This window comes from Cinclus cinclus, chromosome 15 (assembly GCF_963662255.1).
Source record: "Cinclus cinclus chromosome 15, bCinCin1.1, whole genome shotgun sequence".
NCBI lineage: Eukaryota > Metazoa > Chordata > Aves > Passeriformes > Cinclidae > Cinclus > Cinclus cinclus.
The window spans coordinates 8,463,473-8,479,110 of record NC_085060.1 but is presented as its reverse complement, the minus strand read 5'-3'; the positions used below and the strand labels follow the sequence as shown (position 1 = coordinate 8,479,110).

Below are 15,638 nucleotides of genomic sequence, written 5' to 3'. Positions count from 1 at the left end.
GTCTCAGTGGGTCCTCTAAGATGTTCCCACTCGTAAAATGCAGCAGCCTTAAAAAGCCCTTTTTAAGCTGCAGAGTAGTGGGGATGAAGTTGCCACCAGCTGAGTAATCTGTCTCAAGACTGAAGTCAACAAACAGATTCAAGTGATCTTCAGTGCAAAGTTGAGCTGGACATCAAACAGTCTGCCAAAGGATGCTCCACATGCAGCTGTGTGTGCATGCAGGGAGGAAGGGCACTGTCAGCAGCTACCTTCTACTTCTTATTTTTAAAAAATGGCCTTGCTGCAAGTTCCCTTGAAATGACACATCTCAGAGGCCAGAACACATCCAGTTAAAAGGACAAAGGGAGAAAAAAAAGAGAAGAGTATAATATAAAAATGTACAAATAGAAGCAAAACCAAATGCCATTTTTAAATTAAAACCTCTGCTGATGGTCAGTGGTACCTCCTCTGGCCTTGCAGTGACAGGTTTGAGCACCACTGGCCACTGCTTCCACCCAGCAGCTCTGCAGAGCCCCACACACTCAGTCTGCTTCATCCAGACCCAGTTCAGTGACAAATTGACTCAAAGCCTTGCCATGCCACCTGGGCAAGCAGGAGGGCACACCAGCATGCCACTTTGCCCACAATTGAAAAGAACAACCCTGACCAAAGACGTGCTACCCTGCATCCTCACAGGCAAAATTCTTGCTAGCAGTGAATTAATTAATTGTGGCACCAATAGTCTCCCTCCCCAGGCCAGACGAGAGCTAAAGCTTTCACTAGGCTGAGAACAACCTCCGAGTCTCTCTCCCCTGGAGACGCAAGTGATGGTCAAGAGCATTCATGCCAAAGTCCCTTCCAAGGGTGAGATGCAGGCTCCTAATTTGCTCTTGCATATTTGAATACTAAACCAGAGATTTAAGTCCTGTAGCAGAGTGCCAAAATAGCTAAAATTTAGATAAAGCTGATATAGCCAAATTTGTTGATACTGGGTTAGAAAATTAATAACTTTTGCCTTTATTCTTTTGGCACCAGCTAAGCCACCACCTTGGGAACTTCTACCTCAAAATCAACACCTTGAAATTCAGTGCTTTGCCATATGCTCCCCCAAGTGTCTGAAAAATCTTTACTACCTGAAACCTCTTCAGACAACTGAACACAGTACTCCCAAGGTCTTTTCACAAGAATGGGTATGCTGCTGACACTGTCCTCGTAATAAGGTTTATTTTCATCCTGCAGGGGGAACAGATGCTTGCTTTAACATGCTTATCAGGCACCTTACACTGCCTATCACAAAATGGATAACAAAATACACAGTACACACACCTTGGGATAGTTCTGAGGAGGTCTGAGATCACTGAAAACCAGAACTTCACCTGCATTTCCAGCTTTAAGTGAAAAATGGAGCTAGCTACCAATGAGTATTAGAGAATAGCCTGAGGATTAAACTTTGCCAATAAAGAACTTGAAAATACAAAGGCTGTACATCCAGCTGACTCTCCCAGCAGAGATACCAACAAAAAGCAACCCACATTAAAAGTACAAAGAAACCGATCTCGGCGTCCCAGAGGGAAGGACTTTGCAAACAGTGCTGTAATTTCAAAGCTTTCCCCACAAATCTCTTGCCAACTCTAGTACAGACAGAAAAATCCATTAGCAGATAGGAAAACTCACTGGAGCTCCCTGCCAGTGCAACCTGCTGAGCAAAGCAGCTTCCAGCAAGTCACCAGGGAAGATGGCCCCAAAAGCAGCTCCTGGGCAGTATTTGGGGAAAACCAGCCTGACATCACTGTGCTGACAAATCACTGTGTATGGCAACAGGTGATATTTTCATTCCTGGGTGCCAAAAGCCCTCTTTTTCACATATTCCTGATTTTCAACTGTGTATTTGCTGGAACTGCTATTTTGAACATACACTGCAGCAATGTTTTTGTGGCGCTACAATCAACCAAAGTATCTGTCTTTATAACATGCTCATGCTCATCCACCTGACAGGACTCCCTAAAAATCTAGGGAAGCAAGAGTCCAGATTTCCTGGACCAAGAGAGCCAGGTGAGGTGGGCACTTCAGCTTCAGAATAACATTGAACCCAACCTGCACAATGGCACCACCTCCACAGCACCCCAGCTGTACAGGCTAGTTAACCCAGACCTAAACAGCCTTTTAAAGGTTTTTGCAGGAAAGTAAAGCAGCAGGGATCTGCTCACAGGACAAGCACATTGGGAATTGCATGCTGTTCCCATACAGCACTGGCACCTTTCTGCTTCCCTCCTTCTGATGAGTGCAAGTAGTTGAACAAAGCTCCCGTTAATTTTGGAATTTAAAAGGATTTTCTAGAAACTCAGTCATCAGTTCTGAGTGAAAAAAAAAATACAAAAAGAACCAAAACAACTTTGCTGAGGTCCCTGCTCTTTCCCTTCTAGGCAATTCTCTGCAGGTAGAGCTGCACAAATGATTGCAAAGGGAGCAGCAGGGGCTGGGTCCCTCGGTTGCATCAAAAATGGGGTAGCAGCAGGTTAAGGGAGGGGATTCTGTCCCTCCACTCTAGTGAGACTCCACCTGGAATATTTTCTCCAGCTCCAAGGCCCACCAAGGTAAGAAGGACATGGACCTGTTGGAGTGAGGGTGACAAAGCTGATCGTGGGTCGGGAGAATCTGTGCTATGGAGACAGGCTGAGGGGTAGGGTTGTTCAGCCTGGAGAAGAGAAAGCTGTCAGGAGACCTTACTGCACCTTCCAGTGCCTAATGGGACTCCAAGAGAGCTGGAGTGTGATTTACTGCAAGGGTATGGAGTGATCAGACAAGGAGGAATGTCTTTCAGCTGACAGAGGTTTAGATTAGATATTTGGAAGAAATTCTTCCCTGTGAGGGTGGCGAGGCATTGGCACAGGTTGCCCAGAGAAGCTGTAGCTGTCTCATCCCTGAGAGTGTTCAAGGCAAGGGTGAATGGGGCTTGGAGCAATCTGGGACAGTGAAAGGTGTCCCTGCCCACAGCAGGGAAGTCTGGACAAGATGATCTTTAAGGTCCCATTCAACCTAAACCATTCTATGATTCTAACCTTAGAGGAGATCAACTTCTACCTATGTAAGACCCCCTGACTGTCTCCCTTGTAATTCCAATAACAGAGAAAGCATTAACTTTTGTAGGTGCTGGGGTTGAATATTTTATTAAGCTTATTTGTACTGCATCTCTCCCAGTTGTCTTGGTTTGTGGTAAAAAGCACACACTGACTAAAATAATTCTTCCTTTCACTCATAATTAAAATATCTACAAAAGGTGGACATACTCGGCAGATTTTCAACCAGGGAAAAGGTAGGAGATTAGAAAATTAATAAAGATATAGGCCTAGACAGCATTTTTTTTTCCCAGTGTGCCCTGAGATTCAGCCTCCTTGATAAAGTATTTTAATAGCAGGTTTTAGGGGTGAAGTTTTTAAGCAGACAAACTGTAGAAATAATAAAACCTTAGCACACACCACAGCTGACAAAATAGCTACTAAAGCAAGGCTTGGGATGGGAACTATTTACTACCACATTACTGAATTCACTCTTCTGCACTGCTGTTTACAGACCAGGAACAACACACAGGCTCCCATTTAAATGCATGCCTGGAGGCACAGTTTCCAAAAGCAGATTTACAGCAGTATGACTTCGTCCTCTTGGGGACTGTCAAGCTCCTGAGAAACCTTCCTGGAGGCTCTGCAACACCTCTGGAGCTCAGGTTCACGTGCTCTTGGTAGCCAGGTCTGCTCCAAGCTACAAGTGGGTCCAGGTCTGTGTGTGAGTGCCCACTCCCAGCCTGGGGGTGGGTGGCAAGGGGGAATAAGGAACAACCACATGGAGAAAAGATGCTCAGTCAGGTAACACATCTGAGGATCTGAAATACCAGGAGGGAAAACCACTGCTGCAGAAATGCTGCCAACTCTGTGAAAAACAAAGGAAGCCCAAAGGACAGGCAAGTGCAGTAATGTTGTTATTCATGGTATAATCACATGGGCATGGAAGATAAATTTTCCATAATTCCAGAGGAATTTCATGACAGTTAAATAACCTGTCATTATTCCTAATACCATGCAGGTGAACAGTATTTGTCTACAGAAGCAGTGGTGGCCAAGGTCAGTAATAAAAGAGGACAATATGAGAAACCAGGGGAAGTGTAAAAATCCATATTTTCAAAGACAACCCCTGTGGCATTTCATACTTTGGTATGACTACAGTGTCTAAAAACAATCATATTTACGAATAACAGTAAACATAACTGTTTGCTTCCAGATATATTCTTTGAAACTCAATATGTGATGATAAGTTAAACAGAGAAACTTTATAACAGCTAAACAGCTATATAAAGAAAACTTGCATCCGGTCATTTACAAAGTGATATCTTACAAAGATATTTACCCCAGGTCCTGATGCAGCTCAGCTATTAGAGTCAGCCCCCCCACAGCAATACTGTGGTTAAGACTGTCAGTGTCATTACTGCCTTATTTCTCCACTGAAAAGCTCATATCCTCATTTGTAAAAAAAACCAAACAAAAGCTGCTTTGGGCTGAGATCTGACATAAAACCCTTAACTGAGCAATATCAGTGCTCTAAAAACAAACTTCAAATGGCCCAGTGGCCTTTTTTGGTGACAATTGCCAGGTAACTGGCTTGGCTTGGATTTTTTCTTCTTCACTCCAATAACACAAACATGTCTCTAGAGCAAATAAACTAATCACTGAAGTATTAAATAACCAAGAGAACTTATGTTTAGGTAAGTACCTAGCTACACACGGCACTGACAAACTACAACAGCTTTACCAAGTACAAAAGCACTGAATAGTTTTGCAATGCCCAGTGATTTTTTTATTGTAAAGGAAGTCATTTTATGTTCTGGTTTGGCAGAGGATGGGCAGATTGTAGCTCTACTGCTTTGTGTTGACTTTAGTGGTGATCCATCTACATGTCCTCCCACAGACACATTCTCTGTAGACACATCAAGGTGTCAATATTCAGTAATATGAGGGACAGTCATGTTTGTTCACTATATACAGACAGATCTTCAAGAAAAAGTGCATTTTTGCTGTTGTGCCAATAAAAGAAAGATATGGGAGAACAAATACTGACCCTTTCAGGACCTACAGCAATGCCCAGGTCTTTGTTCACAAAAACTGGCACACAGCCCACATGCACAATGCTTGTGCTCTGCCTTAGCACTGACAAGCATGGTGGGTTCACTGATGCAAAACATGTTGGGTGCTTTTGCTCACAGCTGAATATGTCAATGAATCTTTTGAGATTAAACAGGCTCACTGTACATATCTAAGAAAGTTTTATTTGTTGCTGCTCTGGAAATGCCAACTGGGCATAGAGTTGAGCTGGGTTTTCTCCCATTATCAGCTCTAACATGAATTCTCCATCTCACCTGAACTCAAGGCAAACCCACAGTTACATCTCTGCTCCTTTGCTGCACCAGAGAGAGTTGACTGATGGTTCTGGCTGATGGGAGAACGACTTCCCCTGGCTCCATGGCAGCAGAGCTGCTGCTCCTGACCATCAGCTGGAATTTCCCTGCACAGACAGGGCTTGGCAGGCTGCTGTAAAACAGCGATTTTCTGCAGAAAGGGACTCAGGCAGGTTGAAAGCCAATATCCTGCACTGCACCCTGGAGCTTAACATGCTGCCCACTAGTACTGCCTGGGTCCATCTGCCCAGGTGACCAACACCCTGCCCAGCCACAGACTCCTCCTGGTCACTACAACACAAGGGCAATCCAAGTCAAAGGAATTTGGTCCCTAAACCCTTCTGAGCAGTGAAGAAAGCTTGCTCCACTTAAGCCAAACTGCCAGGGGTGGGAAACCACCCGAGTACCACCACATCATTTGACAGCCTGCACAAGTGTGGTGGCTGAGCAAAGCCAGCACAGAGAACAGCACAAAGTGCTGCTGGCTTAGTGCCACACAGCTCAAAGCCCACAAGCTGATACATTTCCATGGTCCCCCTTAAAAAAGATAAGAGTTACTTACAGTGCAAGTAGTACAGTGACCTACATAAACACAGATCTCTCATAAACAGGAGTCAAGAATGGCAGGAACAAGCAGCTAACAGGGAAACAGTGTCAGATTTTAATCATCTTTGGCTTTAAGCAAACTATTACAACACTCCAGCACCTTCGCCCCATCCCCAACTCTTCCCTACCTACATGGAGCAGGCTCAGTTGTGTCTCAAGAAAAATCTCCTCTGCAGAACAAGCATCATATTATCACATTACAGTTGTCCTTGGTGTTTAAAGGAGTAGCAGGATTTTCAGAACAAGACAGCCTCAATTTCTCAGTAGGTACAGAAATTCCCAGTGTGTTTTTAAAGAGTCAAGTAAAAATAAGAAATAATCCCATTAAATGCAGCCCAAAACTGAAATGAGTTACTAAAAGATGGAGAATCAGGTCTTCTTTAGTAAATCAGGGGATGCTACAGCACATGTCTCTGCTTGGCATCTATTTGGAGGTACATTTTTGTGGTGTTAAAGGAGGCAGGGGACACCTGGAGAGCAGGACCAGCCTTTCAGAACTACCCAGAGCAAACACACCATTCAGGGAAAACTGAAATTGCTGGAACTTCTCAACCTTACACCCCAGGGCTAGTCCAGACCCTTCTTAATGGAAGCCCAAGCCCTGCAAATACCAGTTTCAAATGCTACCAGAAGTTTTTTGGAAGATCAGAGGGGGTGGGAAGGGGCTAGTAATTGAAGCGTTTGGGTTTTGCTGGCAGGAAGAAAGGGACAACTTGGTTTCAACAACAGAGTTTGTGTACAAGCCACGGCAGAGAGCCTGAGGAACTGCAGAGAGATACTCACAGCCGTGGAGAGCTTCCCTTCGTTCTTCTGCACGTGGACAACGGCATCGCGCACCACGGAGAACAGGCTCAGGAGGACGTGCTCCATGTCGTAGATGCCATGCATGCCTCTGGTCAGCCCCTCCAGAGACCCAATGTACTCCTTCCAGAGGTTATGGATCTCCAGGACGCCCGCCAGGCACCCCTGCATCACTGCCCCACAGTAGCCAGCACAGGGCTTGGCCAGGAGCAGCCCCTGGCAGTGGGAGCAGTACCACATCTTCAGCAGCGCCCGCCCACAGTCCTTGCTGAATTTCAGGTGGTCAGTGGTGTTTATCACCTCGATGCCCAGGTTCAGCGCCTGCAGAAAGACTCGTGTGGCCTGCAGGGACTTGGACACCTGAGTCATCATCGTCTTTGGGTAGCTCCCAAAGACTTTGAGGTCTCTCCTGGCCGCCCGCAGACATTCGGTCATTTCCGCAGAGGGATCGGGGAAGCCGGGATTAATCACGTGAGAGTAAACCAAAGGGAATAAACTGTCAAAAAACTCATTTATCATGTCATTGACACTGATGTCAGAGCCCAATATGTACAGCGAGATATCAGTAAAAAGTTCTCCAACAAATTTAAGAGCCCTGGGCCCCATGCTCTGGTAGTAGGTCCTAAACATGCTGTTGGTGAAGTTTCTTGCATGCCGCACTACAATTTCGAAGGCTTCTGCAAAACAGAACAACAACAAGAAAATGTTATTAAGAGATGGTGAGCTGACAAACAGGGACAATAATGTTCTACCACACCACTGCTGCCAGAGCTGGCCCCATCCTGCCTGCCTTGGGTCAAACACCTGCTGGCAGCCGTGCTGGCAGCAGAACACCAGCATCAGCAATTTCCAGGGGAAATGCATAAATTCTTTAAACAGAAGCTACATTTCAAAGTGGCAAAAAAACCAACTATGATCTAGTTAACATTTCGGCTTTTAAAGAAAATATTGATTCAAGAAAAGGTTTAGACTGCAATTTCTTTCTCTCCCCCCTTTCATATTGATTTGAAATTAACAGGAATTCTAGCTCCAGACTTAATTTAGGGCAGAGATAAATGTTTGACAAACTGTACAGTGTTTAAAATCAGGAAACAGTAAATGCTGACATTCCATTATGAAAAGGAAAATATTTACAGGAGTTTAATCACAGAAAATATTCTGACTTGACCCTGAGCAGGTACCCTGCACACCAAGTGTCCTCAAAGCCACTGGAAAATGCCCAACAGTGCTGCAGTTTTCCCAAATGCACCAGGCTCACTTCAGCTGCAGATCCAATGTTTAATTTGCCCTGGGTGTGAGCTGCTAGTTGTCCGAAGCGATGCTGAGAGCCAGTGGTGCCATATCCACCTGTGGGTGCCCAGCCAGGAACACTCTCTCATACATACCAGGTTGTCCCACACTGTCCTGTGAAATTCAAGTTTAAGACAGAGACTGTCATTTTGCTAGGAAAAGCCTCAGTACATTTTCGCATCTGTACCTTCAAAGACTTTAGGACTTTCAGTCCACATCTCCTCCACAAGGTGAGCAGGGAAGCCCCCACAGTCACTGCACAGTTATTTGTTTAATCATAGCCCTCCTCATCAGGAGACTTCCAAAATACCCATACCCCACTATATAAGGAGGACATGCCTCCACACACACCAGTTTGTATCTTAAAGCATTAGAAGGGGAGGCCATCAGTGCAAACTAAAGCCTTTGGCCAGCTTGCTCTACCAGCCTCTGTCCCACCCTCCAAGGTATTATTCATAAAATGCTAAAATTAATGAACAGTCTTTCAGTTCACAGGTCACTGACACCCCCACGACATAACTGCTCTCAACTCTGTCACTCTGGGAACACACACCCTGGCTCAATTTGCATGAAAATTATTCATGCTCAATAATTAAAGGGAAAGCTTAATTTTTAAAGCCCTAAGAGTTATTTCCCCCATTTGTTAAGGCTGGAATGCAGCTGAGCATGGCCTGACACATCTCCACAGGGGTTCAGTATCAGCACTGTCACAAGCGATGTCAGGCCTTGCTGTCGCCCTGCATAACCTCTTGCATTACCCAAGAGCTTTTAAGACCATCACATCTCCAGGACTTCCAGCTCTTTCTTCCTGGGTGCACCTTATTCGGGGATGCCTGAAAGGACAGAGTACCCCAGTCCAGCACACAGAAAAGCTGTGGTGTAAGCAGTGATCAGAGCAGAAATTACTAATATACTTCTGCAAACAGTGTCCCCATCCCATCTGGTGCCTGCACACCTCCCAGGCAAGCTGCTGAAGCATTTTGTCCACAGCTCCAGACATTCACACCAGGACCATCCCAGCAAGCCAAGAACTACCATCTGCATTCCCAGGCAAGAGCAATCCTTCCTTCCTCACAGCACAGACCCAGGGAAGCAGCAGTGCAAGGACACAATGCCCCTCCAACTGTGCCTCCCTCACCATCCCAGCCAGCATCCCACTCCACAGCCCCAGACAGAAGATGGCAAAGCTCTCCAGGCAAGACAACAGCAAGTGTGACACAGACTGGGCTCTGCAAGCGGAGCAGTTGCACTAAATGAAATCCTGGTTTCACTATTATTAAAAATTTTGAAACAAACAAAAAAAAGTCTATTCAAAGAGGACACTGAATTATAAAACTTCCCCCCCCCCCCCCCCCCTTTATCCTCAAGAACACCAGAATAACTTTCACCTCCAAAAGCACAAAGAACTTTTTGGTCCAGTGGGGTTTTTTTGACAGCAGTGGAGATGGTGCCAGGATTTTCATGCTGTGCTTCACCATTCGCCTTTACCCTCTTCTCTGTTAGTTCCCTTTAGAAAAAGCCATCACTCTTCCATTTTCTCACTCCTCTGTGTTTTGCCAGTTATCATCAGAGCCAAAAGACTCTTTGCTGATTAGAAAAATATTCCAAGCTCCTATGCAAACCTCCTACGGCGAGAGGAGCTTCAGAAAGGAATGGAGAACAGTGGTGTATCAGAAGAGCATGCACACACAGTCCCACTGCTTTAAAGGTCATGACATGCACATAATTTTTATCGTAATAACTGGCTGAGAGTGTCTATTTTATGCGCCTTGGAGCTTTTGCATATATCCATTAGAAAGCACAACAGGGACTATAAAAGCATATGGAGACTCCTGCTGCCCTATTAATAGATGCAAGAAATAATAAAACTTTGGAAAAAAGAAGTCTTGCACATCCAAAATCTCTCCCACCCAGCTCCCGTGGTAGTTGCTTATTCTGAAATATTCCTCAGAAAGCGCTGGCTGCAGGAATTCTAAATCCCCAGCTGCCAGCAGCTGCAGTGACCCTCAGCCAGGCTCCAAGTGCTTCAAAGGGAAGGAAACTTTGCAGGTCAGTCCCCTGTGCTCCCACAAGGGAACCCTGAATTACAGAAGCGACACAGGCTTCTTATCCCCCATAAAATCCCACAGCCTGGATTTGCTGCAGGTAAAATCTGCCCCGCTCACACCACGGCATTATTGGAACTCATTGCTGGAGGATAATTCAATCTATTTTTTTTTAATGTTATTTTAAATTTCAAGGATATTTTCAAAATCTGCCATTTAAGGCAGCTGTTTTGCAGGTCTGGCTGAAGCAGTGTGAATGCAAAGCAAAGCATCAGACTTGCCCTCAACTTGAGCAGGCAGAAACACTGCATGGCTGAGCAGGGCTCATTTTTTACAATCCCCATCACTGCAGAGTGCACACACATAGGCACACACAGCAGAGTATAACACATGTTCCTTTAAATACATTAGGAAATAAAAATTCAGAATAATCCTTTATTGGATTTGGGGAGAAACACAGTGACAAAGGATGATGGAAAGGCAGATATACTTCTCAACCTGAGTCTTTAGTAAAACCAGTTTTTCTCCAGGTACCCAGCACCCTGAGCTGCAAGACAGGGATGGGGAGTAGAACAACGCCCCCATAACCCAGGAGAAAATGGTCAGGGCTCTGCTGCACCACTTAGATACATACAAATGGGGATGGATGGGATCCACCCAAGGGTACTGAGGGAGCAGGCAGAACTCCCGAGGCCACTGTCCATCATTTACCAGCAGTCCTGGTTATCTGGGGGGCCCCAAGTGGCTGGAGGCTGGCAAATGTGACAGTATGTGGGAGGATGAGATCATCCTGAGTGGCACATACAAGACAACCAGGACATCAGGCCCAGCCCACACAGGCTCATGGTCCTGCTTGGCCAATCTCACCTCCTTCACCTATGAAAAGGTGAGCAGCTTGGTGGAACAAACAAAGGCTGGGGATGCTGTCTACCAGGACTTTAGAAGAGACTTTGGCACAGTTTCCCACAGCATTTGTCTTGGAGAAACTGCAGGGAGCACTTGCAGGATGGGAGCAAGAGCATCATCACCAACCAAGCACTGGTATCCTGGTATTGTACATCTGTTGACTGCCTCAGTCAAGGGCAGTTTATCAGGACTCCCAAAGGATGAATAAAACAGCTGAACCTACTCTAGAGCACAGATATCAGTCACTAGTTGAAAAGCACATGCTATTACTTATTTTTCAGGCTAAACTCTTGCTGAAGTACCTGGAGAAGAATTGCTGCCCAATTCAAGCAGCCAAAAGGAAAGGACTAAGCTCCCTTCAAAGTGCAAAAATTCCCCAGAGCACAGCCCAGGGAGAGCTGTGTGGCCGCTGCAAACCGGCAATTAGAGAAAATAAATTGTAAAACAGCATAACAGTGCCCTGAGTGGGGATTACTGGCAGGAGAAGGAAATCGCTGTGTTCTCAGCCCAGATAATAAGAGTCTGCTGCTTAGTAAAAAAGCCAGCTTTCCTGAGAAAGCTGTTGGCTCCTAAGCTGCAGCAAACTTCAAAGGGGTCGGCAGCGGGGCCGGAGGAGCTCTGGATTAACCTACAGGCTGCCCCAGGCTGCACGAGGCTCCAGCCCAGTCTGCCACTTGATGGGTTTATTTAAGAGATTATGTGATGCAGTTGCCCGAGCTACAAGGAGCCAGTACAAGTGACCCCAGCAAGCCATTCCCATACAGCATCCCAGTGGAGAGGGGACAGCCAAAACCTGATGGCAGCTGCAGAGCTGGGGCAGCTACAGAGATGCGCCTCCAATTCCAAGCTCAGCAAGTTCTGCTTCACAAGCAGCTGAAGGTGTTCGGAAAGGTGAAACAAGGTCTGTCCTCCTTCTGCCTCACCATGCCAGCTCACCAAAGACCAGCACCACAGGATCCATCTCCACACAGCACCGTGACCACTGGGAGGGGGGACAGCAGGTTCCACTGCGGCAGTCGGGCACCAGGATGTGCCATAGGCTTCACGCTGCCCCTCCAGTAATGTGCTGCTCTGTTTTGATGTAAAGACAAGCTTCCAACAGAGACAGCTGCCTTCTCTGGGTGCCAAAGAGCACAGCAATCAAGCCTTCTTTAGCAAAGGCTCAGCAAAGGCGAAGGGGCTGCGCAGCAAAACCTGCTGCAGCAGCAGCTCATCATCCATGGGCACCTAGGAAGGGAACAAAGATAGGTGGAGGTGCAGGACTGTGTGACCCATGTGTCCCATAGCCCATGAATGCCGAGGCATTAGAACTGCACCTACAACATTGATTTTCCTGTTTCTTGACATCTAGACACAGAAATCCTGCAGCCATAAACTCTCCTTGAGCAGGGAAGCTCCCACCGTGGCTACTCCCCCTTACTCTCAGGAGCTGAGTTCACAATTCCCATTTGCACTTTTGCAAAGGATTGTTTGCTTAAAAACTTGCCTCCCTACACTTAGTCTTATCTTGACCACCAAGATATGTCTTCACCATGGAGGAACTACAACCTTTCTAATTCTATTACCAAGAGCCAATAACAGCAAGGCTGATTTTTTGAGGGGGAAAAAACCAGGCAAGTAATTTCAGACAATGTCATGGTGTCACCACCATTTCCCTATACCCTCAGAAAACTCAAGGGCCATCTCCTCCAGGAGTTTGTGGCAGAGTGGTGAATCCTCATGCACTATCCCAAACTGCAAAATGAACAGAAAACTGATTTCCATGCAGCAGAAACCTCCCTTGAGGTCAACACAGATCACTGGCAGTCAGCTGAAGTTCCCTCTGCGGATGGTGATGCATTTTGTGATTTCCTGCACCTTCCCCAGGATGCTGCTGCTGCCTGGGAGCACTATAGACTGCAAATGTGGCACATGGTGATTCTCTGCACTGCACATGGGAGCATTTTCAAATCTTACCAGCACCACAAAATGAACTTAAAATGCCTTTTAGGTACGAATGTGCTCCTCCTCCCACAATGAATCTCATCTCTGATGGCACTGCTCCAGGGCAGCAAATGACCCAGCTCCTGAAGCTCAATGGATTTGTTGAAGTCCCTCTTTTAGGCTTTGATGGCTCCCCTCATGTCCCTGGGTTTGCTCCCCAGGCCTGTCCCTGCTCACAGGGACCAAACTCTCTGCACAAGGCACAGCAATAACTGCAGGGGTTAGAGAGCCTCTGGTCTGGCCAGATTTCACCTGCTTTTGCTCCACCTGAACTCTGGCACTTCCCTGCTGATGGCAAAACTTCTCCCTTTGCTCCTCAGGACACAACAAATCATCAGGAGAGAGCTCAGCACTGGAATCTCTCAGCCCATAGGAATAATTTTCACCCTGAGATAAAAGCATGGGTGTCCAGGCAGGACATTAGAAAATTAATCAGTTCATTCATCTGTTCCCAATGCAATCACTGCATTTCCTGCAGGCCCGAGGTTTCCAAACCTTTAACAATCCCTTACATCTAAAAGCTAAAACTGCTCAGCCCCTCAAAAACACTACCAACCTTCACAGACTGGAATTCAAATGTTCATCAAGGACATGCTAAAAGTTTGGGTGTTTGTAAGCTCAGCCAAATATTTTCTGACCCGGCTCTTGCTGTGATACTGCTCAGAAGCGGCAAAAGAAGCCAGAGGAACCCTCATGTGAGTGAGCTCTAAAAAGAGGAAATGCTTCTTTAATATCTCCAGTGAATCAGACAACTTCAGCCCCATCACAACTGCCAGTGTCCCCAAAACACAACAGAGCTCACCAAGAGAAGAACAACTGTTTGCAATAACAGCCTGGCTGCTGCAGGCACTACTGGTGAGATGAACCCCAAGTCATTTTTCAAACAGCAGGTAATATTTATTTACCAGCTTGGAAAAGGTTTGCAATATATTGAGCAGAAAGGAAACCAACTCTAAGAGAATTTCCCCTGGCAGCAATAAGAGCAGCCTCCAGATTTGTTCCGTTATGATTTACACTACACTGCAAGTTTTTAACAACATTATCTGGAGACAAAAGCTCTTCTAAGCAGTATAATTACTTTTGTCTATGGCATTACAAAACCCATCAGATGGTGCCACTGCTGCTCTTATAGGGTCTGTTTCACTGAGCACATTTGGGTTTAAAGCTTAGGAAATGCTTTTTTTCCAACTATGACACAGCCTTTTGGATTACTTTTATGATATTGTCTCCACAAAAATTATGGTCTCAAGATCCCAAGCTTATGAGATTAGCTTCAAAGCTAAAAAGTAGGACAATTCTGTTATTCTGTCTTCTTAATTTTAAGCCATCAACATTTGCACTTTCTACCTTTGCCTTTCCATCACCACCAGTCCAAGAGAGCGAAGGGCCAGTCTTTAAATGAGACTGGGCTCAATCCTTATGCTTTTGTCAGAAAAGCATCTTCTCCTAATTATCTGTTTTTACCAAAACACCAAGCTCCAAAGCCATTTATTTTTAATTGTTCAGCTCATATAGTGCCCTGGCAGTTTGAAATACACTCCCTGAAGTTTCTAATAAAAATAGTGTATGATCCATCTCATTATACCCAGTCAAACTGCCCTGAAAACACATTCCTGTACCAGCCCAGGTAACAGTCCAACTGTTACACAATTAGTCACACTGTGCTTCTCCCATTTAATATTTATGTCTTGCATAAAAAATACTCTGTTAATGCAGACAGCAGAGCTCATCAACACAAGCTGCTACCAGCCCAGAAGCAAGGAAATGCTGGTGCCCACAGCTCCCCACTCCCAACAAGCCCCTCACCTGGACCAGACCCTGCCTGGAGGGAGCTCTGTACCCCACACTGGCATCCACAAGTCATGACAGAAAAAGGCAGGGTCAGGGATGCTGGAATGGACCACAGACAAGCAACAATTTTTTGAGGGGCACCAGGATGCCTTGAGAGATCTCTAGAGACCCTTGGGAGCACCCAAATCAATATAGGAAACCTACACTCCAAGTGAAAGTAAAAAAAAAAAAAATTCACAGCAAACACCTCACAAGAATGACTTTGCAGTAAAATATTTTCTGGGGCTTTGTGCTGGAACATGTGGCTTTGGTGTTTTTTATTAAATATGGGTTGCACATCCATTGTATAATTTGTTTTCCTGAGCATCAAGAAAGATAATGCTTTGTGCCATGACAGATGTGTGAATGCTTAACAGATTCCTGAAAATTTAATAAAGACAAAGTTAAAAATGCAAACAGTCGAGGCTGGTGTAAGTGATGGGTGAACATGATTCTTTATCAAAATCAAAGGGCAAGAGGAATAAGGGCCTGAAGAAGCAGGCTGAGATCAAGCCCTGGGAGCACAAGCTGGAAAAGTTGAGAGAGAGGATGCAAAAGGCTTCTGCAGGTAAAAGGTTGTTTTGCTTCACCTCTGATAGAGGTAAAGGTTGTGCTGTAACCTGTCAGATGAGAGAAAGAAATTTTTCTCCGTGCCCCCACCCTGATGCTGAAACCCACATGAGGCACAGGGTTCAAGTTCACCTTCCCTAATTTTTTTTAATCCCAAATACTTATTTTCTTTGCTCCTAGTCTCT

At 45.6% G+C, this 15,638-nt stretch overlaps 1 protein-coding gene across 1 annotated transcript in view; it reads right to left on the bottom strand.

Moving 5' to 3' along the window:
* Nucleotides 1-15,638, bottom strand: part of GPC3 (glypican 3) — a 139,750-nt gene that overhangs the window by 67,234 nt on the left and 56,878 nt on the right. Inside the window, exon 3 of the mRNA XM_062502674.1 lies at nucleotides 6,812-7,506. Within this exon, the coding sequence (XP_062358658.1) occupies nucleotides 6,812-7,506 (695 nt within the window). The remainder of the gene's footprint in view (nucleotides 1-6,811; nucleotides 7,507-15,638) is intronic.